This window comes from Carassius carassius, chromosome 40, assembly GCF_963082965.1.
Source record: "Carassius carassius chromosome 40, fCarCar2.1, whole genome shotgun sequence".
NCBI lineage: Eukaryota > Metazoa > Chordata > Actinopteri > Cypriniformes > Cyprinidae > Carassius > Carassius carassius.
This window is the reverse complement of record NC_081794.1, coordinates 28,282,901-28,309,083: the sequence shown is the minus strand read 5'-3', so window position 1 is coordinate 28,309,083 and position 26,183 is coordinate 28,282,901. Positions and strand designations below refer to the sequence as shown.

At 36.4% G+C, this 26,183-nt stretch overlaps 1 protein-coding gene across 2 annotated transcripts in view; it reads left to right on the top strand.

The window, feature by feature from the left end:
* Positions 1–2,160: 2,160 nt before the first annotated feature.
* The window catches only part of dlg5b.1 (discs, large homolog 5b (Drosophila), tandem duplicate 1), a 35,546-nt gene continuing 11,523 nt past the window's right edge, over positions 2,161–26,183 (top strand). The window contains exons 1-16 of one of the 2 annotated variants that reach the window (XM_059532869.1): positions 2,161–2,903; positions 7,019–7,087; positions 8,337–8,490; positions 10,875–11,018; positions 12,443–12,626; positions 13,740–13,999; positions 16,944–17,256; positions 18,718–18,948; positions 19,136–19,320; positions 19,548–19,673; positions 22,370–22,502; positions 22,583–22,710; positions 22,827–23,002; positions 23,084–23,187; positions 24,327–24,419; positions 24,832–25,587. In XM_059532869.1, the coding sequence (XP_059388852.1) occupies positions 2,609–2,903; positions 7,019–7,087; positions 8,337–8,490; positions 10,875–11,018; positions 12,443–12,626; positions 13,740–13,999; positions 16,944–17,256; positions 18,718–18,948; positions 19,136–19,320; positions 19,548–19,673; positions 22,370–22,502; positions 22,583–22,710; positions 22,827–23,002; positions 23,084–23,187; positions 24,327–24,419; positions 24,832–25,587 (3,351 nt within the window). In that variant the 5' untranslated portion in view covers positions 2,161–2,608. Of the gene's footprint in view, positions 2,904–7,018; positions 7,088–8,336; positions 8,491–10,874; positions 11,019–12,442; positions 12,627–13,739; positions 14,000–16,943; positions 17,257–18,717; positions 18,949–19,135; positions 19,321–19,547; positions 19,674–22,369; positions 22,503–22,582; positions 22,711–22,826; positions 23,003–23,083; positions 23,188–24,326; positions 24,420–24,831; positions 25,657–26,183 lie in introns of both variants that reach the window. The other variant, XM_059532868.1, reaches the window with a different exon arrangement.

The window sequence follows — 26,183 nt, the reverse complement described above, 5'->3', positions numbered from 1 at the left end:
TTATATCTCTAAAAATTCTTTTTTTTTTTTTTTTTTGAGTTTGGGATGGAATATGATCCGTTTTGTGAGAGTTTTTGGTATGTACACTCAAAATTATCTGTACTGTTGTGTAATAGCATTTGTCTGGTTAATAAAAGCACTTCATGAATGATTCTTCTCTGTGAACTCCAGCTCACTTTATTCATTTTATTATATTTTTAATGAAGTGAGGCTCGATTCACTTTTGAATCGGAGTAATTTTGAAAACCTTTTAGAAAATTTTATATTTATTTGATGTGTTTTTGTTTCTTGCAGGAATATAGTTTTATGAATAACAAACTATTATGTTGATGAGGTCTCTGGTCTCCATTAGAGTCCGTTCACTTCATCTTTGTGTTTGGTCTATAATCATGTGAATCCGTTTATCTACACTTTTCCAAAAGCCATCTGTGAAGTGAGTTTGTCTGATGAGGATTAAGTGATTCTGTAATCTGATCATTAGAGCTTCACATTCAAACATTTGAATGCACATGCAGCTTTAGCATACACTACAAGAATAACACATGAACCTTCTACAAATCCTCTCAAATCAGTATTAACGCTGCAGATTTTGCCTCCATTTACAACAATTTAAATAAATTCACAGTGAACTACAAAAATGAAAAGACAATACAGCATGAAATACTGTTTTAAAAGTAGAAAGAAAAGTTGAGTGATCTCGGAACGATGTTGGGGCAAGTTGTCACGCCATTTAAATGTTGTTCAGTTGATTAAATGCATTTTCCTTTGGCCAAAACAGTTTGGAAGTATATATGAGGGTTATTATTAACAAACAAACAAAAATACTTCAAAGAAAATAAACGTTAATTGTAAAATAAAGAAATAAATACTTGGATTGTATTTCAGATAGTTTTTGAGATAAATTTGTACTAAAATGTTCAACAAAATGATAAACAGAAAAAAACCTTAGACTAATAAAAATGACAAAATTGGCCTACTTTAGATGTATTTATAGCAGCTTCCCAGTGTCTAAAAGAACATATTTTTTAGAAATGTTTTTTCATTTGCTGATCAGTTTCCTGTTTCCTCAACAGCACTTTCCTTCCTGTTAGTCTTTTCATTTTTAAAATCCTTTCAGAGTTCCTTGATGATGTCACCCTATAGGAAGTGACATCATTTTGGAGGGAAATCAGCAGTGAGGATTTGATGGATTCTGAGGTTTGTGATGTTAGTTGGTTTGTGTCGCTCCCTGTTTGATCAAATTACACAAATAAGTGATAGAAAAATAACAAAAATATTATTTTAATATATAAATAAAAATAATAATACATTATTTTACAGACAAACAATTTTTTTAAAATTGTTATTTAAAAAGATATAGTGTGTGTGTATATGTATATGTATATATATATATATATATATATATATATATATATATATGAGCCGACTGTATGTGCTGTATTGTCTGTGTTTGTGATGAGCCTTCATGTTACACATTATCCCAAGTTAACAACACAAAATCAAACATTATCAAAGTCACATGTTCCATATTCTGTGCTTTATAGACTTCACTGTTTAAACCCCAACCAAATTAAATTGCAAATAACCTGAGCAACAGCAAACTAAATCTGTTATTGAGCATTACAAATGAGCAGTGATGTCTTTATTTTCTCATTTTAAACTTGTTATATTTAGGAATATAGGTTCAATTTACATATACACCTTATACATATTTTATATATTTTTTCACCATTTTACATAAGTTAGTAAAACATAAGGTCATTTAAAATAGTTTTAGATGAATTAGATTCATATGTTAAGTATGCATGTAATTTTTTTTCATATTAGAAATCTGAACTAATTTCCATTGTATTCTATTGTCTTTCTTTTTTCATTAATTCAAAATTAAATGTTAATTAATTTAATATAAACCCCAACTAAAAATGAAACAATCGGACAGCATCACATTTTTTGAAGTCATTTATTCATTATTAAGATGGCATCATCAACCAAAACTAGATAATTACAGGATATAGAACAAAAAAAAAATAAAAATGAAACGGTTTTGCGACTTTGTACTCATCTGTAAATCGATAATCTCACCAGTGAACGACTAGGTGTGTTTGATAGGAAGCCCCGCCCCTCTCGGGTTTCCCCTCCCATTTAACTAGTTTGAGTAGCACGTAAGAGCCCCGCCCCTATCTCGTTCCCCTCTTGTTGAACCTGTTTGATTGGCAGGCGGAAGCCCCGCCCTGTCCTCCGTTCCCCTCCCGCCGCTGAGCTTTGATTGGCAGATGATAGCAGCTGCGGAGTTGTGAAGTCATGGCGGAGCTGCGCCGCGCCTCAGATCGCTTGAGTTACGGCAATCATTTGTAATAAACTGTCAAACTTCATAACAATTCTAAAATGACCGAAAGCGAGTTAAAGTTGCGAGCGGCGACGAACCAGCGTCAAACGATCTGAAAACCGAGAGCTGGCAAAGATGTGAGACTCCCCGGAGCCGAGGAAGAAAAAAAAAACCGTTGGAGTCTCCCAAAGTCGCAAACATGGCTTCTTGTTTCTTTCCATTTCACCCAGAAAACTCTTTAACCGGAGCTTCGTGGTTTTCAGCGCTTTGTGTCGTTCTGTGATGGATCCCAAGCACAAAGAGTTGATAGAGCAGTGCCAGCAGAAGTTGTCGGAGTCCGTGGCAGATGTGGAGCGGCTCGTGGAGCTGCTGGCCGAGTCAGGCAGCCTGAGTCCGGCGGAGAGAGCGGAGCTGGACGCGCACAGCCCCGGAGGCGCCGAAAAACTCCGTCTGATCCTCAAGACACTGCTGGAGAAGAAGGACAGGGACCACTTCCAGGAGTTCTGCTGGGCTTTGGAGAAAATCCAGCCGGTGCTGCTCAGCGCTCTGCTGCCGGGGGAGAACCACCACAACACGGGTAAACCCTCCACCGAGCCTCCGCTGATCCTGAGGGAAAACCTTCAGAACGGTTTAGCAAAGTTTAGTCAAACCTTGTTAGCTTAGCTTAGAGGTTTGTCAGTCCTCCTGGTTTCTGACAGGACCAACAATACACTGTAAACAATAGACTAAACTAATCAATAATATTCAGACGAGCTATTTCCAACATATGTAGAAGCAGTTTAAGGGATTTCAACACACATGCAGAAAATAATATATTCCACACATGTATTTTGAAAAGTTGATAACTTTTCATCCTATCTATCTATCTATCTATCTATCTATCTATCTATCTATCTATCTATCTATCTATCTATCTATCTATCTATCTATCTATCTATCTATCTATCTATCATAAATGAATGAATATGTTCCACACATGTATTTCGAATATTAATAACCTTTTGAATATTAATAGCTTTTATCTATCTTTTTAATAACTTTAATAACGTCTGCCTATCCATCTGACGCTCATATATGAATGTAATAATATATGGCACACATGTAATTGGAATTTTTACATGTTAATTATTATATCTATATTTCTGTCTGTCTATCTATCTATATGAATCTGTACGTTTGTTTTTATTTTTAAGGTGGCTTAATTTTTTGCAGTACTCTTCCATTTTTAAATGCATTTTTTATTTTATTTTTTAGCCAAAATGTTTCTAGATATATATAAAGTCATAAAAAAATGCAAGCATAGTTGCATGAATTCGTTAATAATATTATTTAAAACAGTTCCACATGTCAAACAGGGTTGATAGCCACATGTCATGTTTGGGATTATGTGTTGTGTATAATATTTAGTTGTCTATGACAGAAGCATTCATTCTTTGAATAGAGCGGTTTGGCGTGTGTTTCGTGGTCTGTGATGCGCTGGATGTGGTCAGACAGACGCTGAGATGTTCATCTCGTGTGTTTCCTTCTAGAAAACGCAGACCCGCCGGTGCGTAAAGCTTTATAAAGCTGCGACTGACCTGTTGTGTAAATCTGCTGTGTGAAACATCGTACTGTAAATGTTTTACAGATGTTACTGCGGCCAGAAAACCTCATCAGACGTGCAAGGATTTAGCCGTAAGCCAGAAATAGCTGTAGACTATAAAATAATACAGCTTAAAGCTGGATCAAATAACATTACCTAGAAAGCCATTAAACCCATGTTGCAGGAATCTGATTGGACGACATAGAAACACATGTGAGTAATATTGCACCAGTGCAGTCGCTCCAGACAGATGAAAGAAAGAGTCCTTTAGAGTGTATCTGTAAAATGAAGCGTCGGCCAACAATTAGACAACTTAGAGATCTATGATGGTCGTCAGTATAAACCTCAGCGGGGGTCTGTTTAGCTTCACTCTTGCTGATGTGTACCTTCTCTCTGGGCTCTTTCAACTGTGCTTCAATCAATCAATCAATTAAAAAAAATTAAATAGGGCCCTGAGTGATTGTGTCCGTAGTAGGCCAGCTGATATTATAAAAAATATATTATATAAAAACACTATATAATTTGCTCACCCTCATGCCATCCAAGATGAGTTTGTTTCTTCATCAGGTTTGTAGAAATGTAGCACTGCATCAGTGTCTCATCAATGGATGCTCTGCAGTGAATGGGTGCCGTCAGAATGAAAGTCCAAACAGCTGATAAAAACATCACAATAATCCACAAGTAATCCAGTCCATCAATTTTTATATATATTATTTTTATATTCAATAAAAAAAACTATATTTACTAATATTTGTTTAGAGCTGTTTAAACGGTGCATGATCTGTGCAGATTTCTCTCATGATTCAGACCAGAACAATTTTTCACTGGAAAAAGCAATATTATGGATAGAGGACTTAAATTTAACTTAAAGTTAAAATGCATGCATCATTTTAGCAAGATGTTAATTTATGATGATGGACTGGAGTGCTGTGGATTATTGTGATGTTTTTATCCGCTGTTTGGACTCTGATTCTGACGGCACCCATTCACTGCAGAGCATCCATGCAGAGCACATTTCTCCAAATATTTTTTTGATGAAGAAACAAACTCTCTTCCTGCTTCTAAACTCCAGTCGCATCAGTGAATTAGTCTCGGTTTGATGAAGATGACCTGTAATGAAGCCGAGTTTAGAGTTAGTCTGGAGAGATGAGCCGTCATGACTCTGTCCAGTCGCTGATATACAGGGGTCAGTTTCTCAGGGCTGTGAGTAATGAAGGACACAGAGATTCTACCCAGCATGCCGTCTGGCACACAGAGAGAGGGCTCAACTGATCGAGCGCCTTTCTCTGTCAGTTCCAAGTTTCCGTTGTCCGGCTCACAGCTGTGTAAGTCCAGTTTATGGTCCGTATTTTGCCAGTTTAAATGTCAGACAGGATACACACACACACACACACACACACACACACACACACACACACGCACACACACACACCTTCCTGTCCTTACACACCCAGAATGATGGTTTTTCTATTATAGTCTGAATATTTACAGTCTTAATTGACCTGTTCTCTGCATTGTTTTGGTTGTGAAACATTGCAGCTGAAGAATATTGCATTGTAGAAGTCAGAAGATGAATGAACAGCTTTCCGTTATCAAGACTGATGACATGAAGGATTTAAGCTTTATGAAAGTAGTTCAAATAACATATGGTGCTATATGAGATTTATTGAGATTCACTGTGTATGAAGCAATCGACGAAAGATTTTGGGCTGAAAATGTAGACTAATACACTTAGCCTTTTTTAATTTCATGTAATGTTACTTTGTTTGTTTTATTATTAAAGCATGTTTAATTAATGCTTTTTTATTAATAATAATAATAATTTATTAATAATAATTAATTTTACTGCATTATTTTAGTATTTAAATTAGTTTTTTTATTAATATTTTAAATCAGCATTTAGTTTTACACTCGTATTTATTTGATATATTTTTTATATATGTATAAAATGATAAACAGATTTATATCTATATATACATGTTTTATTTTTATACTATTTTGTTTTAATTTTAATTAGTTGTCATTTTTTAGCCTTAGTATTGTTTTTTGTCCTCCAAGGCTGCATTATGTGCTCAAGTGAAATTGTGAAATATTATTATTTCAGATAGCTGTTTTCTATGTGAATTTATCATAAAATGTAATGAATTGCTGTGTATTTTCAGCATCATTCCTCCAGTCTTCAGTGTCACATGATCTTCAGAAATCAGAATAATATGATGATTTACTGCTCAAAAAACACTTGAAACACACAGCTTCAAAATTACGTAGAAGACATGATATACTACTATTCAAATGTTTTTGTCACGGAGCACGCGCCTTCACCTCTCTCCGGTCTCATGCGCTCCTTGTCACCTGAGTTCTAGGACTGCAATTCCCATCCTTCCCTTCTGCTATCATTAGTTTCCAGCCCTGTCTGGTTTTCTCATCAGCATCATCATATCCACCTGTTAATCATTATCCCCCATTTATCTGGACTGCCTGGTTCTGTGTTTCTCTGTGAAGTGTTGTTTTACCACGCTGCATGTTGCTTCGTGCTACCTTAGTGTTTTATGCTCTGTGCATCCTTGGTTTGATACCTGCTTCAATAAAGTCCTGCAGATGGATCCGACTGCCTCTACTTCATCATTACAGTTTTGGGTATGTTTGTGTTTTTAATAGAAATGAATGGTTTTATTCAGCAGATATGCATTAAATAGATCAAAAGTGATAGTAAATATTCTATTTTAAATAAATGCTGTTGGACCTTGGATTCATGTTTCCACACTATACTGTTTTTAACATTTAAGAACCATTATTAAAAACACCAGTAATACCTGAGCACCAAATCATCATATTTTCATGATTTCTGAAAGATCATGTGACACTGAAGACTGGAGGAATGATGCTGAAAATACAGCGGAGCATCACAGAAATACATTACACTTTAAAATAAATTCACAGAAACCAGTTATTTTGAAATGCAAAAATATTTCACAATATTGTAATAATTTCAGTAATAATTAATTGAAGCACATGGGCTGCTCTGGAGTGGAATGAGAGAGACGAGCAACTAAACCGACCCATCCTGAGTCTCCATTCAGTAAATGCTGATGTTTGTTTGTTTGCTTCAGGTTCCTCGTGCAGCGTTCTGTCTGCGATGCCGTCAGATTCGGAGAGCAGCAGTTCTCTCAGCAGTGTCGGTGAGTTCGCTCAGTGTGTGTGTGTGTGTGTGTGTGTGTGTGTCATTTTATCCGACAGAAATATTATATTGCATCTCACTTTTTTTTTTTTTTTTTTAAAGCTCTAATATTTGTTATTTTGTTTTTTGCAATAATGAGAAATTACTTTTTTTGCGAGGGAAATGCATTTAATTTTATTTATTTTTTTGAAAATATATTATTATAAATATGTATATTTAGTCATACTCATAAATATGAGTTTATTAAATATAATTTAAATATATTTTTAAATCATTCTGCAGATATTAGAATTATTATTAAATTGGAGATTAAAAATCTTATTCTTTTTTTACCCCGTTTTTTTTCATAGACTTGTGGTTAAAAAAAATTAAAGAAGTGATAAATTATGGGAGGATTTTTATATTATTTTCTAAATAAGGATTTAACATGGACACTACTGTTTAGAAGTTTGTGGTCAGTAAAATTCTTTTATCCAACAGAATAAAGACATTTATAATGTTACAAAAGATTTCAGATTTTACAATTTAATGCTGTTCTCTTAAACTTTTTTTTATCCATCAGAGAGCGCCGGAAAAATTAAACGTGTCACTGTCTCCACAGAAATATTGTGCAGCACAACTGTTTTCAACCTTGATAATAATCAGAAATGTTTCTTGAGCAGTGAATCATCATATTTTCATGATTTCTGAAGATCATGTGACTCTGAAGACTGGAGGAATGATGCTGAAAATACAGCGGAGCATCACAGAAATAAATTACACTTTAACATGTATTCATACGGAAAATAGTTGTTTTAAATTGTAATACTTTTTCACAATTTTACTGTATTCTTGAGCTCAAAAAGCATGCATGAAACACATCTTTCACAAACTCAATGGAAATGCATGATTTACAGTGCTGCACATATTCCTGACATCCCACTGGTGCGAAACTGAGAAATCTGGGACTGACTGGGAATTACACGGAGTAACCCAGACACCAGCTGAGAGACGCTTCTGTCCATTAGATGTCTAAAACGAGACAGACGGCTCTGTTGTGTGTGCAGTGAGGGATGTAAAACGGGTCGTCAGTGGCCCAGATAAAATCATTGTTTATTCATAACATCTGTATGAATCTCAAACTGAAAGCAAAAGTTTATGAACCCGATGTGCATCTGCTATTCCCTTCTTCAGAAGTGAAGAGCATATATAGTGTACACTCTATTATTTGTAATTGTATTCAGTGATGCACACATGTCTGTCTATCCCAGCATCCTCACCTCCTCCGGCTCACCTGGATAAGCATGTGATGAGTGAGAAACTGGAGACGGTGAACCTGCAGCTCAGACAGGTGACCCGAGAACGAGATGACCTGCGCAAACGACTGGCCCTGTCCTCGCCGGGCTCCACCTTTGATGACTGCAGGTACACTGACCACACCTGGACTGTTAACAGCTGTTTATCAGCATTGAGATGCTATTAGAGTTGCTCATTCATAGTAAAAAAACAAAAAATTCATTTGAATTTATTCAAACTCTCGATATTATTATCAGTATTTATTATATTATTTAGAGATATATATTTTTACATATAAGTCCATACAGTTTTTATTCATTTTTCAGTTTTAGTTATTATACTACGTAAAGTTATATAACAAATTATAAAATATATTTAACTAAAAAAATATAACAAAAATTTGCTGAAATAAAAGCATGTTTTAATATTTATCAGTTTCAGTTCGTCTTTTTTATTTTAATGGTTTTTAGTTTGTTCACAAAAACTATTACAATAAATGAGATGATATACAAATATTAGATTAGGTTGATGTTATTTTTATTTTGTTTTATTTTTAGTAATATTAGTACAACTATTATCTGAAATAAAAGTATGTTTTAATGTTTATCAGTTTCAGTTCGTGTCTTTTTTATTTTATATTTTTAACTAAAACTGTGAAATAAACTAATACAAAAATTTGTATTATATTATACACTATATAAACCATCATAGAGTATATTTCAAATAATAATAAAATGAATGATGTCTTTGATTTTACTTATTTTGGCAATAAAAGTTAAATATCACCATTGACCATAAAGTAAAACATTCATATTGACCGAGCACCCCCCTGTATCTGCATGAAATGGTTTGGTCCTGCTTTAGCGCACTCATCAGTGACGGTGTTTAGTTAGTTGCAGACAGTCAATGCACGGCGCGCTAATAAACAGTTCAGATGTTTGTGTAGAGTATCTCTCGTAAATACAGTCATTTATGGATTAAGTGAACGTGAACAGGAGTGTGAAAACTGAACGTGTGTCAGTATTTCATGCATGCCTTCCGTCTGAAAAGGACAGCATTCCAAATTAAAAACCTATGTCATTAATTTTAACCAACAAAAGGCGTTAAATAAATGTATACATGTTAAGTAAAATCTACAGTATCTGAAAAATGAGTTTAATTTGTATCTCTATTGTATTTGTCTTATTGTGTTTCTTTAATACACACACACACGCACACTTATATATAAGTTGCTCCTTTTTCACTTCTGTTAAATGGATAGTTCACACAAAAATGAAAATTGTCATAATTCAAGATTTTCCAAATGTATTCCCTGATTAAAATTTCTCATAAGCTTAATAGATTTGGTCTAAAGAGAGAAGAATTAATGATGATTTTAATTTGAAAACTGCATATAAATTAGCTACCACTGTGTTAATGTCTTAGCATCATTCCAGGGAGGCATATGCCTTTCACCCTTACCTATTTTAAGGTAAAAAATGTTACATAGTGTTGCTTTAAGGACATTTTTATTCTCCACGTCATATTTGAAGTACTGTAGAAGACAGACCGCAGTTCTTAGGGGACGTTCACATATCGCGTCTTTTGCGCGCTCAAGTTCGTTATTTCCAATGTAGGCGCGCGGTATGCGCGTTCATAATGGAAGCGACGCGGTCGCGATGCGCATCGAGTTAAAAACATCTCAACTTTTCAGAATACCGCAAGCGCACCGCAGGTCATGTGACAAGAACTAAACATTCAGCTTCATCCTTTCCCGTAACAACGTTGAAAGCTCAGCCAAGATGATGGAACAGCTGATCATAGCTGTATATGGATTGCCATTTTGAAATAAATTTAGTAGCAGAGCTACTGCAAGCGATTGTTTTGTGCTGCAAATCCATTTATCCTTTGCTGAAATTTCCGCGTCTTCATGGAGAGAGCGCGTCATTGTTGCTTAGCAACGGCAGACGCCTCAGGGGCGCTTCTGCCCGAGCGCTTTGGAGAAGGAGAAAGCGGTGCGCCTAGCTTTTTCCGTTTTTAGGCACAATATGTGAACGGCCACTTATTCATTCATTCATTAATTATTTTTTGCTTGCATACATCTTCAAATATTCCTTGGAGAAATCACAGAAAGTTACCAAATTAGGTTTTATTGTGAACTTTTTTTTTTTTTTTTTTTTTTTTGTGAAATTCGAATATCATTTTTATTTATCGAATAATTAGAGCAGAACGAATGTTCGACTATCCGTGCACACCCCTAAAAAGTATATGATACTAAATGAACACTGGGCTGTAAGTGCAGCTGTAGAAACTGTAGAAGAGATTTCTGATCTTCCCAGTTTCAGCCTTTCAAACACTATAAATAAGTGTTTCCTTTCATTACTATTTCATAAATAAGGCTTTTTACTCTGTTTTTGTGTCTCTTCACCTGAATGTGGATAGAGCCTGAAAAAAAACGCACTTTTGTGTGTGTGTGAACCGAATGATGTTGCACAGTGTGAGATGTTTGCATACATCTGTGTGTGTGTGTGCAGGCCGAGTGTGAAGCCGGGTCACGATTACGAGCGTCTGAAGCTGCAGTGCATGAAGGCCATGTCAGACCTGCAGTGTCTCCAGAACCAGCACAACAAAACCCTGAAGAGATGTGAGGAGGCCGTGAGAGACGCCGATTACTACCAGTGAGAGCTTTAACCACCTAGAGTTGACTATCAGGGGAAGCTTGTACTTTTATGAGAGTAGTTTCTTCTTCTAACCATATAAAACTCATAATGTGTCTAGTAGAAGATACATATATCAGCTGAGATTTGTATTTTATTTTAAATTAAATAAATTGATCTGTTTAGCTGAGCTTTATTTTGACAGTAATCTTATTTAGAAAATATCACTCGTAGTGCGTTTTATTCATATCTGATTTAGTTTGTGAAAAATAATAATAGGATTACAAAATAAGTTGCTCAAAAAAAGTTATTACATAGTATTATAATTTTGTATTAATTATCGATAATAATAATATTAATTATTAATATAAATTAAATGGATTTAAAATATCTTTATAAATGAAATATATCACATGTGCACTCAATAAGTTGATATGTATATGTGATCATTTTTTGTATTGACGTATTTTACAGATTTTTCTAATTTAGTAATTTTGTGAAATTCAGATTTCATTGCAGCAAATGTTATTAATGACATTTAAATTAAATGGTGTAATATCATATACACTATATATCATATACACAAAAGCAGTCAAATGCATGCAAGTTCAAACCTCAGGAGAGAAGCCAAAAGATTTTCTTCACTCTAACTGAAATAAATATAATTAGAATTTGTATAATATTTAAGTATTTTTATGTTTTTAAGCCAAACAAACCTAGTGCTAATAAAGTGAATAAAATCCATTTTGATTTCATGCAGACTTAAAAAAAAAAAAAAAAAAAAAAAAAACCTTTTAAAATAATCTACTCACCTTCAGTCCATCCGAGATCAGGATGAGTTTGTTTCTTCATCAGGTTTGTAGAAATGTAGCATTGCATCAGTGTCTCATCAACGGATGCTCTGCAGTGAATGGGTGCCGTCAGAATGAGAGTCTGATAAAAACATCACAATCCACAGCACTCCAGTCCATCAGTGAACATCTGGAGAAGACAAAAGATGAAACACATCCAGCATTAAGATGATTTTAACTCAAACACATAGTCTATAATCCATAATAACACTTCCTCCAGTGAAAAAGTGTTCTGGTCTGAATCAGGAGAGAAATCTGCACAGATCAAGCAGCGTTTAAACAGCTCTAAACAAATGTGAGAGACAACAGCAGATGCACTTTTTCACTGGAGGAAGTGTTATTATGGATTATAGACTCTATGTACTTGAGTTAAAATCATCTTAATGCTGGATGTGTTTCATCTTGTGTCTTCTCCAGATGTTCACTGATGGACTGGAGTGCTGTGGATTATTGTGATGTTTTTATCAGACTCTCATTCTGACGGCACCCATTCACTGCAGAGCATCCAAGTTAATGTTCATTTTATAAACTCATGCCATCGTTTTATTGTTGAATTGTTGTTCTGCTGCATTGGTGAACTCATGTGTCTCTCAGCACTCTTCACGGGCGTGCGGTCGGTGAACAGACGCAGCTGCGGGACGAGATGGAGGCCATGAAGCAGAACTACTCTCAGCTCCTTCAGCAGCACTCACAGCTGCAGCAGACCTGCGACGAGCTGCGCTTTGTGCATGACAGCGACCAGCGCGAGGTGGCAGACATGCGCCTGCAGCAGCAGCAGGTACAATCTCACACACACACACACACACAACTGAAGTTTAGCATAGGGATGCACTGATAGGATTTGTTGGGCGGATACTGATTTAAGAAACAACTTGGCCGATAACGATACCGATATTGGTAAATCGCATAAAGTAGGGCTTAAAAACGAGAAAATAAAGTGTTTCACTCTGAGCAGAATTTATTCTAGTGCCTATATTAGTGGACTGGACGTGGCATTTCAATGATTACATTCAGAAATAATGTTGGCTAAAATAATGGTAAATAAAAGTTAATTTACAAACACATTTAGGCTACTTTAGTTCCCTTCTCTCCACAGCAAATCCTCTAAAGGGACAAGCCAAATCGTCATAAAGCTTATATAAAACAGAAAACAAAAGAAAAATGGAAATGGAGAGTTTACTGACAAGTTTAAATTGAATTGAATCAGTAAAATTACTTAAAAAAATTTCAATAAAGACATAAACGTGAACTAAAACAAAAACTAAGATAAAGAAATTAATAAATGAAAACCTCAATGGTAAAATTAAAAAATAAATAAAAATTAAAAAGGAATGTGATTAAAAAATTAATATCTTAATAATAATAAAACGAATTAAATATTTACATATTATTTCAAATAACTAATACATATTTAAATAAATCTATAAATATTATTATATGATATATAAATGCAACTAATACATCAAGTTAAAACACTACAATTACTTAATAGAAAAAACTAAAATAAAAATAAGTAAAAGAAACCTAAATAGATAAATAATAGTATAAATAAAAAGTAATATCAAAATTAATAAACTAAAGTATATAAATAGTACAAAAGTAACACTGATCTTTTATTAAAATGTGATCTAGCTTGAAAATATTACCAGTGGAATAATTCGAATTTTTACAATCCAATCAAATTATGGTGGATACATGTCTTTCTTAATAATTTATATTGTAGTTAAATGCTGTATGTTTCATTTGTTAATTATTAATGGTTTTCTTTGACTCGTTTGACCTCGGTGTCAGCAGACGTGTGACTCAGTGGCGCCATCTGCTGGTGTGATGCTGCGTTCGCTCAGTCCAGATTTACTCAACTCTGTGATTTAGTTTAGTTTTATTTCTCTAGGTCATGAGGGAGAACGGCTCCTCCGAACTGCTCAATAAGCTTTACGACACGGCCTTAAACAAGCTGGAAGGGATGAAGAAAGAGTATGATGCCCTGAGGAAACGATACAGTGAGAAAACGGTGAGCCACAACACCGATCTGAGCCGCCTGGAGGAGATGGAGGAGGAGAACCGGCGTCTGCAGAAACAGCTGGACGTTCTGCTGAAGCAGAGAGACTCAGCGCTGCACTTCCAGCAGCAGTACAGCGGCTCCGTCAGGAGGTACTCGAATTATATTTGAGTTTAAAATGCATTATTTCAGTTTGGGGAAAAAAAGATTTTGGCTTTTCTCTTAAGGCCACAAGAGGGCGCATTGAGCAAAATATTACTAATGCACGTTTCTTCAAAACAATAAAATAACCTGACTATCTTCAGTGGTGTTTAAAATAATGTTTATAAACTAGGGATGTAACGATTCACTCAACTCACGATTCGATTCACGATTTTGATTGCACGATTCGATTTGGTTCACGATTTTTTTTTTTTTTAACAAAATGATATTTAAGATGTGAATGTGTCCTTTTATTATTGCTTTGACAAAATGCTGTACATTTCTTTATGAAATTGAAATATAACTAAGGCTGTGGCGGTTGCCGTGACAACCGCGTCACCGCGGTGGTCGGTTGCTATCGCGGTTGTCTACTGCCACTGGCGGTAGTGCACGTGACGTCACAAACTCTATAGCAAGCATAATAAAAAGTTTTGTATATAAGTGTAATAACTGTAATAGTTGCAAATTCTAAGTCTATGGTAATTAACAAATTACCTCAAACACAGCGTTTCCTTTAGATATGCAGATTTGAGTGCAGGAAAATACAGTTTATGCATTCAGCAAATTAATTTAGTGTTGGGCGATGGATCTTGTTGGGAAAGCAAATACCGCATCACCGATCTGGAGTCATCTGCATTCATGTCACCCATCAGCGTTTGCACAAGTTCTCGTGATCGCAAATGCTGGCTGGTCAGGTTTGGTGAGGCTTTCTCCAAACTGGCCAAATACGAACGAGACAGCGATGAATAAACGATGGTAACAAGAAATATGGCAACGATTCCTATTTCAAAGAGAGCGCGTTCAGATGAAGAGTTAGTTATTGAGCTTGCTTGGTGGCGGAAAAGTAAACGGACGCAACACAACCGCGTTGCGACAGGTTTAGTCTGTCTAGTGTCTATACAGGACATTTGAACTCAGTGTCAGTAGCCTACATCACAGACCGGACGGGGATTTATCATGTCGTGTTGTGCTGCATCCAGTGTAGCATCACTGATTATAATGAGTATTTTGTCGCGCTGCGTCGCTCGTGTCCGTTAGGGTGTATTTAACTTTCTTATTTAGGCTACTTTCTTGTTTAACTGAATTATTTCTTTATTTATTTTAGTGTTTTGCAGGCGGTGTTCACTGACAGAAGTGCTCAAATAAACACTAACTGACGAGTTAAATAGGATGTGTTAGATGAGTGAGAGTGCTGGGCTGATTTCTAGACGTGCATACATATAAATTTATCCTGTATATAATATATATAAAATATATTACATGCATGCACAGTTTAAGTCAGCTTTAATCACGTTTTTTGGTAATTCCATGAATTAACTGACCACGACACTGCTTGCACATAGTTTTTCGCAGTTTGATATGAAAGGATACGCACAAAGGAAGCACGCGCCGCCTTTGGGCACAGGACCGTCCGCGCTCGCTTAACTTGCACCTGATAATAAAGTGAAGTGGAGCGCGTGTCTGAAATGTCTCCTGTTCAGTCATTCTGCGACTGAATAAATTCACTTCTTGTCTTGAGAAAAAGTGACGGAAGCAGCAGTTGTGAGTGGGTGGCCATCCCCGCCCCTACGTAAAATAATTTGAATACGTTAAACTGGAAAAAAAGTATCGCCTTCGTTAACGAGCAAATTTTGACACTTTTATTTTTTCAAACACCGCGCCACCGGCGGTTGTTGGTCCATGACTACCGCGGTGGTAAAAATCAGCCACCGTCACAGCCCTAAATATAACTATAATAATATACTAATATAGCACTTGCATATCATTGCTCTTTTGTCCGTTTTGATTGCTTCTGTTGTCTTCGTTTGTAAGTCGCTTTAGATAAAAGCATCTGCTAAATGACAAAATTAGAGGCCACCCCTGCATTTTAATCATGGTCCAAACAAAGATGCTGCATACATGCAATATGAGCAGTTTTTAAACTAAATTAGATTGTATAACTTAAAAACCGAATGGTTTGACTTCAGTTTTGTAAAACTATACATTAAAAAATATCTGAACGAGATGCAGATTCACTCTCTACCAGCAGGAGGCGCTTAAAGCATTTCCTTGTTTTCTGCTGTAAACAAAGCAGCACTGCACTTATGAACTTTAATATGAATTATACAGAGGCAACATGAAAAGAAAAACACCAGATTATCTTTTGTAAAGACCTTAAGTTCCCCTCAGATATGCATTCATATAAACTCCTACCCTTAAATGAATCGTGATTTGTTTAGCATCTCAAACGATTTGAATCGTCACATATTTGAATAAATTTTCAACTGGCTCGCAGTTAATCATTGCATCTTTATTATAAACCATATATAATTAAGTTTCTTAAACAATTATAAACAAAACCGCATCATGTATGTATAGTTCCATACAAAGACCGAAAAACAATCACAACGAGTAGTTTTTCATTTAAAAACATGAGATGCAGTGGGATGGGGAAAAGGGCCCATATTTTTTTAATAGTTGAACTTGCATTAATTTTACATGGCTTTCTAAACATGCTTCTCTCTTGTGCGAGACGCGAATACAATCTGCGTTCTGTGTGAAAGTATTGGGTTCAGTTTTGGCGTAAACCAATTTTCTCGCAGCAATTTGAATGAACACTGAGCGTGAAACTAATTGATTGCATGTTAATTCACGCCTGCACACTAGGTGGCGCCAACCAACAATGCATTCTCCCTCAGATATAAATCTCGCATTAAGGTCCACTGCTCAATATACAGCATTTAATCAAAATAAATAAATCTTGGTTCTGCACCAGAAATAGAACACCACCTTTATTTATAAATTGCACCTAGTGTGAATAGCCCGATTCAAAAGCATCATTGTGCTACACATGCATGGCGGATTTTCACGTTCATTTCGAAAAGGCCTTTAGGATGACATTTCGCTCTCTTTCAGGTTCGAGAGTCTCCAGCAGGAGCTGAATAAGATGTCTGCTCAGAACGAGGAGCTGCAGAGAGAAACCGATCGGCTGCAGATGGAGAACACGCGCTATAAGATGCTGCAGCTGAAGGCCGTGAAAGACGCAGAGAAGCTGAAGGAGGAGAGAGACTCTGTGCTAAACGAGTATAGACTGATCATGAGCGAGAGAGATCAGGTCATCAAAGAGGTGGATAAACTCCAGACTGGACTAGATGCGGCTGAAGCCAAACTCAAGAACACTTCAAGTGAGAGAAGAGTCGCCGGCGAGGAGATGGAGGCTCTCAGACAGGTCAAATACATCCAGAGGCGATTTACGAATGATTTTACGTACTGCTGTAATCTTCTGAAGAGCAGGCAATTTTCAAACATCCTCTCCTTGAATTGTGATTCAATTCCGATCCATGTGATTCAAAAAAATGATTCAAAAAAAGATTCAAAAGACTCGCAAACAAAAGTGTTCAGTCAGAACTGTTTAGAAATCCATGCTTGTCATTTTTGTTTTTTTTATATACATTTAAGATTGAAATATTTAATTTGTTTTAATCTAAATAACTAGGACATATTTAAATTAATAAATAATATTGTAATAAAAAATACATTTAGATATATTTTAGTTACTGCTTTAAATACTGCTAAGTATTTTTATAAAATATTAAATAAAATATAACAAATAATGAAATATAACAAAATTAATATATCTCAGTATTAATCTTAATAGTTAAAGGTGCTGTAGGAGATCTCAGAAAATGCTAACGTTAGCCTGATAACACTGAAAGCAAACGTTTTTAGTTAATTAATAATTATATATAAAAAACTATTTTAATTAACTAAATAAACATGTATTTAAATTGTGGTATTTATCTTTTTTTCAAAAATTCCATCAAGTAATTAAAAAAAAAATTCTCAGTGTTAATATAGACAATTAATTTATTAAACATGATATATGATGTAAAACTGATTTGATTAAATCATTTTATCTCAGTGGTATAAGTGGTATATATCAAAACTTCATTTTTAATTAGTAATAGGCATTGCTAAGAACTTCATTTGAACAACTTTAAAGATGATTTTCTCAATATTTAGATTTTTTTGCTCCCTCAGATTCCAGATTTTCAAATAGTTGTATCTCAGACAGATATTTTCCTCCGAACAAACTACCGTATTTTCTGGACTATAAGTCGCACTTTTTTTTCATAGTTTGGGTGGTCCTGCGACTTATAGTCAGGTGCGACTTATTTATCAAAATTAATTTGACATAAACCAAGAGAGAACATTACCGTCTACAGCCAAGAGAGGGCGCTCTATGCTGCTCAGTTCTCCTGTAGTCTACACTGAAGACATAGAGCGCCCTCTCGTGGCTTTAGACGGTAATGTTTTCTCTTGGTTCTTGGTTCTAAATAAATGCGACTTATAGTCCAGTGCGACTTATATATGTTTTTTTCCCCTCATGACATATTTTTTGACTGATGCGACTTATACTCAGGTGTGACTTATAGTCTGAAAAATACAGTATACATCAATGGAGAGATGATTTATTCAGCTTTCACATGATGTATAAATCTTATGACAGGTTTTGTTGTCCGGGGTCACACATTGTTTTTGCTCCGGCAGTAATCACTGTCGCTATTGCTTATATTTAGGTTATCAGTTTGGGGTGAACCAACAATCCCAAATAACCTCTAAAAAAAAAAGCTTCGTCATAGGATTATTTTAATTATTGGTGGTTTGATGTTTGTTGCGTATTGTGCAGGAGCTGAACTCGGCTCTGTTGGATCGTGACCGTGCGATTCGAGAGAAGAACGAGCTGCTGGAGAAATACTGTCACGAGGTGCAGGACAAGGCCGAGACGCAGAAGGAGCTGAGCCAGGCCTGTAAGGACATCGAGATGGTGCGAGAAGAGCGTGACGTGGCCCGTAAAGAGCGAACAGAGGCCATCATCCAGAGAGACCAGCTCCTGAGAGAGTATTATCAGGCCAGACAGGTACAATGACTTATATACAGTGGCCACCAAATTAATTAGGACACTAGTATTTCCAGCAGCTAGTCTTTTGCTATAGGAAATATCAGATTACATTTCCAAACATTCATTTTGCCATTTAATTTTAACATTTTGACCACCACTGGATGTGCGTTAGGGGTCTTTTTTAGTCTCGTTTGTCTCCTTGCAGAAGCAGGATAGTGCAACGCTAGACATGGAGCGTGTCAGTAAGGAGCTGGAGGTCCTGAGGAAGCAGTGCGAGGCTATTTCGGAGGAGCTCCAGGAGTCTGTGCAGGAGGCAGAAGTGGCCAAGTGCCGCAGAGACTGGGCCTTCCAGGAGCGAGACAAGATCGTGGCAGAAAGAGAGAGCATACGGTGAATAAACGCAATGACAACATTCTGTGATGCATGAGTCAACGACGTGCATCAAAATCAGTTTAATACAGCTCCTTTTCTTTTGCAAACTCTATTTGGTGCATGTGAATTATCTTACACATTGAATAATCATGCATAAGTAAATGCATTAATTTTGCTCCCAAAAACAAGCCCAGTAGTGTTTATCGAGCCCTACGAAACAATAATCAGAATCGTCTGTGTTTCAGGACGTTGTGTGATAACCTGCGTCGCGAGAGGGACCGAGCCGTGAGCGATCTCGCCGATGCTCTGAGAAAAATGGACGACCTGCGCAAACAGAAGAACGACGCAGTGCGAGAACTGAAGGAGCTCAAGTGAGTCTCAGTGAAACACATGCTAATATCAAAACACACGATCACATCAGGGACTTTTGACAGTATGTGCATCTAGCAAATCATTGTGATGATGTTCTGTTAATTATTCATGAATACTCTGAGAAAGTTTCCTGCAGTGCATTAACCCTTTCGAGTTGATTAACGCGGATACGCGTTATGAGTCACTTTCTCCTGATAACCCTGAAGAGATCTTAAATTACACTTTCAGTTTTAACTGTACAGATAAGAGCAGGACATCAATCGAATCTGTAAAGGATCTACTTTTTTTGTATACAGACATAATAACAACAAAACTTTGTGCACTTATAAAATAAAGATAACAAACAAGGTGTGCTGTCTGCAGCCTTTGTCTGCGCTGATCTTCATTTACAAACGCGTCATTAAAATGAACTAACTCCATGAATACTCAACGAAGAGACATGAGAGAGATATCTATAGAAAGCTTGACATGTCTACTTTTAAACTAAACAAGTGCTGCCGAAAACAGATATTCTGTGATAAAGTAATCCATATGAAAACAACGCGATGTCCGTTTTTCACGTCTCCCTTCATTATCTTCTAATGTGACCACGCCCCCGTGCTGAACGCGCTATTCAGATTCAAACTGAAGCGCGCGGCTTGAATACGCCCATAACAGAAGACAACGCAGCGAGCCTGTTCTTCAAGTTTTTATTTTACGGTTTGCTTCGCGATGAGAGGAATAAGACATAATTCACCCCAAAAAGATGTCATGTGGTTGAGGATTTGAGAAATGGATTTCCTCAGAAAAAAAAAATGAAGCACTTTATTCAGCAGAGATCATAAACATGAGTTAGTCTCTTTTTATTTATTAATATACTTATAAATATATACACATAACGTGTAAACATGTCTACATGTATAATCAAGTAAAACATTAAGTTTCAATAACAATATATATAACTATACCATTCAAAAGCTTGATGTAAATATAAATGTAACCGTAACAAATGTAACGAACAATGCTGTTCTTTCAATTTTATTCCCAAAAATATTCTCAGCTCTTTTCAACATTAATAATAATAATAATAATATTAAATGTTTTTTGTTTTGTAGAAAATGAGATTGTTAAAAGGATTTCTGAATGATTGTGGGACTGGAGTAATGATGCAAAAAATTCAGTTTGAAAGTCAGCTTTGATTGTTCCTTATAAACAATTTAATATCCACTTGTGAGTGCAGTTAAACAATGTTGTGGGATAATTAAATATATTCTAAATAAACTACAAGCATAAAAATATATAGATTTATTTTGTCCTAACATTCTTTCATTGTAACTCCTCCCTCTCAGTGACACAGCTGACTGAATGGCTCATTATGCGGCTCATTATGCAGCTCATTATGCAGGTCTTTGTCTTCTCGGGTGTAAATCACAATGATATTCATGATAGTTGACGCCTACTCGCATATGACTTTTATCAACAAAAAGTGTCTTAGAACATTTAAATCAATATATTGTTTTCTGTGAGTGAGTAAACAAGATGATTTTCACATCATTTAGAAAGAAAAATTCTAGGCTACAAGCTCCAGTTCTCAAAAATCCCGGGAACCATTGTTCTGTATGTGTTTTATTGCCTTATTCAAGTGATTTAACATTTTTAGTTTTCCACTAACCATGCATATCAATTTTTTTTCTCAAAAACACAATCATGTACATACATGCTACTCACATATTATTATAGCCCAGTTTGTGCTGATTACAGTGATTTTTGGACTTTAGACATTTAGATGTTTATAAGCAACTGAAAAAAGCACAAATGTCAGGGCATGACAAAACTTCTCCAGGCCCCAAAAATACCCATAGACCTCAGGGTTAACTAAGAAATAATTGAAGTGAAGTGACATGCGACATTTGACTTAGTGGGAGCATATACAGGCTAAACAAGAGCGGTGCATGGACTGAGCCTTGTGGGACTCCGCATGTCATGGACGTCCACCTAGACTTATGCTCTCCTATACTCACGTACTCACCTCTCCCTTCTAAGTATGAACCATCCCAGAAAGCCTGACTCAGTTTCCAGTCTCTCTAGAAGTATGTTATGATCGACAGTGGCAAAATATCAGTAATGGTATTATTAGATCTCAGTGCTGCGTTTGTCAGAGTCAGAATTTAAGTGAATATCGGTTGCGACCCTGGAGCACGAAAGCAGTCATAAGTAGCACAGGTATATTTGTAGAAATAGACAACAACACATTGTATGGGTCAAAATTATAGATTTTCCTTTTATGCCAAAATCATAAGGATATTAAGGAAAGATCATGTTCCATGAAGATATTTTGTAAATTACCTACCGTAAATATAACTTTTTTTTTTTTGATTAGTAATGTACATGTCTATGAATTTAATTTGGACAACTTCAAATGCGATTTTCTATTTTTTTTTTTTTTTTTTTTTTTTTTTTTTTTTTGCACCCAAGATTTTCAAATTGTTGCATCTCGGCCAATGATTGTCTTATCCTTGCATTGTCCTAACATCAAAGGAAACCTTATTAAGTCAGCTTTAAGATGATGCAAAAATCTCAATTTTGAAATATTGAAACTTTTGACATTCATTAACATACATTCTATTAATGAGTGCTGTCTCTTGTGCTGTGATGCGGTCGGAAACCAGATTGAAAATGGTCCTTTATTTTTATGACAACTTAAATGTGTGCTCAGGGAATGCATGGAAGAGCAGCTGGAGAAGGAGGCCCGTTTCCGCCAGCTGATGGCCCACAATTCCCACGACTCTGCCATCGATACGGACTCTCTGGAGTGGGAGACGGAGACGGTGGAGTTTGAGAGGAGTACGGTACGTAATCGAGTCGTCATCACAGCTGTGACGAACCTCCAAATGAGTTCAACACCTCACGTCTCTGATCTGACGTACAGGACGACGTGGATTTGAGCGCTCTGGGTTTTGATATCGCTGAAGGAGTGAGTGACCCGTATCTACCCGGGGATTATGGGATATTCGTGAGCAAGGTGGACAAAGGAAGTGTTGCGGAGGGCAGGTTGAGGTAAGCAGACTCCTGTGAAACCGCCTTATGTGATTCTAACTAGAGCTGCACCATGAAACAAAATTTGGCGATTAGGCAGAAGTTCTGAGTTCTAATTATTATTATTCTTACGGCAGAGTGAATGATTGGTTGTTGAAGATAAATGACGTGGATCTGGCCAATAAGGACAGGAAGCAGGTCATAAAGGCGGTGTTCAGCGGGGGCGGAGTCATCAATGTGGTGGTGCGCAGGAGGAAGTCTCTGGGAGGACGGATGGTCACTTCTGTTCATCTGACGCTGGCGGGACATAAAGGTCAGATCGAGGGTCTTTGTCTTTCAGCAGACCAGCTCTCTTCATCTCTACAGACTCTCTCTCTGTCTGTCTGTATTTCAGATTGTGGTGTTGGGTTGGAGAGCGGCGTGTTTGTGTCGTCTGTTTCTCCAGACAGTCCAGCGGCCAGAGATGGATCGATGTGTCCCGGCGATCGGCTTCTAAATGTGAGTCGACTCAATGTGATGTACTTTTCTTTTCATCAGCACCAATTCTCCAGGAATCTCTGATTGGCAGAAAGTGATGTAATTGATTTAATCCTTACACTGTCAAAATGCTTGAGGAAAATTACTTTTGTCTAAACTTGCATTTTTTAGCTAAAGCATGACCTACTTGAATTGCATAAATCTGAGAAAAGAACTGCTGCGTTTTTATTTTCAGTTTATTTTAACAAGCGTATTTGATTTTTCCAACCATTTTCCCAAATTTGAAATGAGAATTATTTATAAATCTGTTCCTAAATAAAGCTTCAATATCTCCCAGCCGTTTTCTGCCAAAATAAAGGCTCTATGCTTTAACATTTTGAAAGTTAAAAAATTAAGACAGACATAAATGCGTAGTAGGATTTTAATTTTACTATTGTTCAATAAAAATAAATCTTTATTTTAAAAAAACAACAGCCTTGCAATAGTAATATACTTTTTATTGATATGATTTATTTAATTTAAATAATAAATTATATTATTTTTGAATAAATAATAATCATTATTATTTTTCTATTATATTATAATATTTTATAATTTAAATATAATACTTTGAATAATTATATGATGATTGTAGCTAATATTTTATTTTTAATATTAGTTTCCCTTATAATAATATTATTGTTATTATTATTATTATGAGTTAAAGCATGTTTTTTGTCATTTTGATCACATGCCTGCTTTGTTTGCCATTTTTAATCATGGCGGTGCTTCATGGGATGTTATATCATTGAAGAATTTAAGTACACAATCATTTTATATACAGAAACAATTGAAGTACAAAGCTCTCTGCCTTTTCTATATTTCATATACTTTTTTCGTTCATATCATAGTTTGTAATGTTCATATCAGAGCTAAATGTTTGGTTTACAGCTTAAAGTTTTGAAATGTCTATGGAGAACAGATACGAGAAAAATTGCTGAAAAAGTGGGCGGTACTCCTACAATGGGAAGCTCTGACTGGTCGATAGAGCAGAGGTTGATTTGCATATATATTGGCTGATTAGAATAAATGCAGGCAATGCAGAATTGTGAATGAATGTCATGCTGTATTTAAAACATACCATTGTGATCATTTAAAGACTGTTTAATGTTCCCTGACAGATAAACGGCATTTCGCTGGATAACAAATCTGTGAGCGAATGTGAGAATCTGCTGCGGAGCTACAGAGACTCGGTTTCTCTTTCCCTCCTGAAGGTGAAATATTATTGATTTTCTATTTCCTTTTTTATGAGAGGGATTCAATCAGCTTACTAGTGGTTCAACGCATCCCAAATCACATGGTTGGGATCATATTATGGTTTTCGAGCCACGGATCAGCAAAAAAAAAAAGTAACTTTGCTTTCCATAAGTACTACTTCCCCTATACCACAGCAAACACTCTTAGCCTAAGAATATTAAAACATTATTAGAGACAAGTGAACAGCCAGTAAAATTAAGAATAAATATGCAAATTACAAAGAACAGTGTTGCAAATAAAAGATTACTGCGTCATCTGCTGTTAAAATCTAAGCTATGGTTCTGCATTGATTTATCGCCACAGCCTTATCACGGATCAACTACGATCTGCTCCACTATCACCACAGCTTACTCTGTTATGCTCTCCCAGTTTTTCCCACAGAGTCTGAGCATCGCTGAGAGCGAACGAAGCTCTTATGGGAAGTCATCGGATCAGCTGCGCACCTGCAGGAAACAGCCCACCCTTAAAGACATGTACAGCCCCATGCGTGACGTGGAGAGCGAGCGCGGTCAGCGCGGGACGCTGTATCGCTCAGAGCCGTATCATGAGATCTGCCCGCATCCCACCTCCAAACGACCCCTCACCTTTCACCCCGTTTCCCCCGGAGACTGCATCACATTGGAGATGAATCAGGAGAGACGGTGCATCCCGCAGAAGCAAAGTGGCGGCACGTGGCCCAAAATGATAGCAGTTGCAATGTCACCAACCGAAAGTGTCCCACCGCTCTCTATTTTTAAGACCCCAAAGAAGCGGAAGTCGATATTCGACGCAGACATGTTCAAGCGTCCGGAGACGCCCTCCAAGCTAGACTACCTCAGTGTGTCCCAGATGCCCAAACATTCCCCGCAGAGCTCCTGGACGGAGACGGCGCCGCAGATCCCCCCCGACCCGCCCAAACGCAGCGACTCCTTTAAGTTCAAACACAAGCCGCAGGGAAGCTCCGCCTCCGATTCCACCATCACCACCGGCTCGCCCCCGGCCACGCCCATCCAGGCCACGCCCACAGACAATCCTGGTTTTGAAAGCCGAGACCGCAACGGGAACGTGCTTCAGAGACAGAGCTCTGGCGGCGCTGGAGGGTCGTTTGCGGAGGAAGTGTCCGGACAGGGTTCAGATGAACTGGAGGTGAGGAGACCGAACTCTGCACCCGCTCAGCGCCGCATCCTCACGCCCCTTAAGATGCCCTTTCCACAGGTACTACACACCTGTAACGCTGAGGGTTATCAGACTTGTTTCCTCCTGCTGTCTCCGTATCGAACAAACACACCTGAAGCCTTGTGATCCACAGCTAGTAGACAAAGAATCAAATAAACGACAGATTGTAGTTTTATTAATGTTCTGTCAAATTAAATTGTATTTATTATTGGATTAAAAATAACTTGTATTATGATTTTTTGCAGTACAACATTTCCTTATTGATCTGAATCGAAATAATCATTAAAATATCGGCTTGAATAAAATGTGAGAATAATAGTAATAATTATTATTATTATTATTAGTCACTTTTTATTTTATTACTATTCTGATTATTATGCAAATCATAAATATCAATAACGACAACAATAAAATAATAAAACTATGCATTATAATAGTAATTGTTAGGATTAGTAGAAATATTATTAGATACAATTTATTTTATTTGCTATTTGAGCAAATGGGAAAGCAATAAATATATTTATATTTATCAGTGAATTGAATATATTATATCAATAATGAAATAA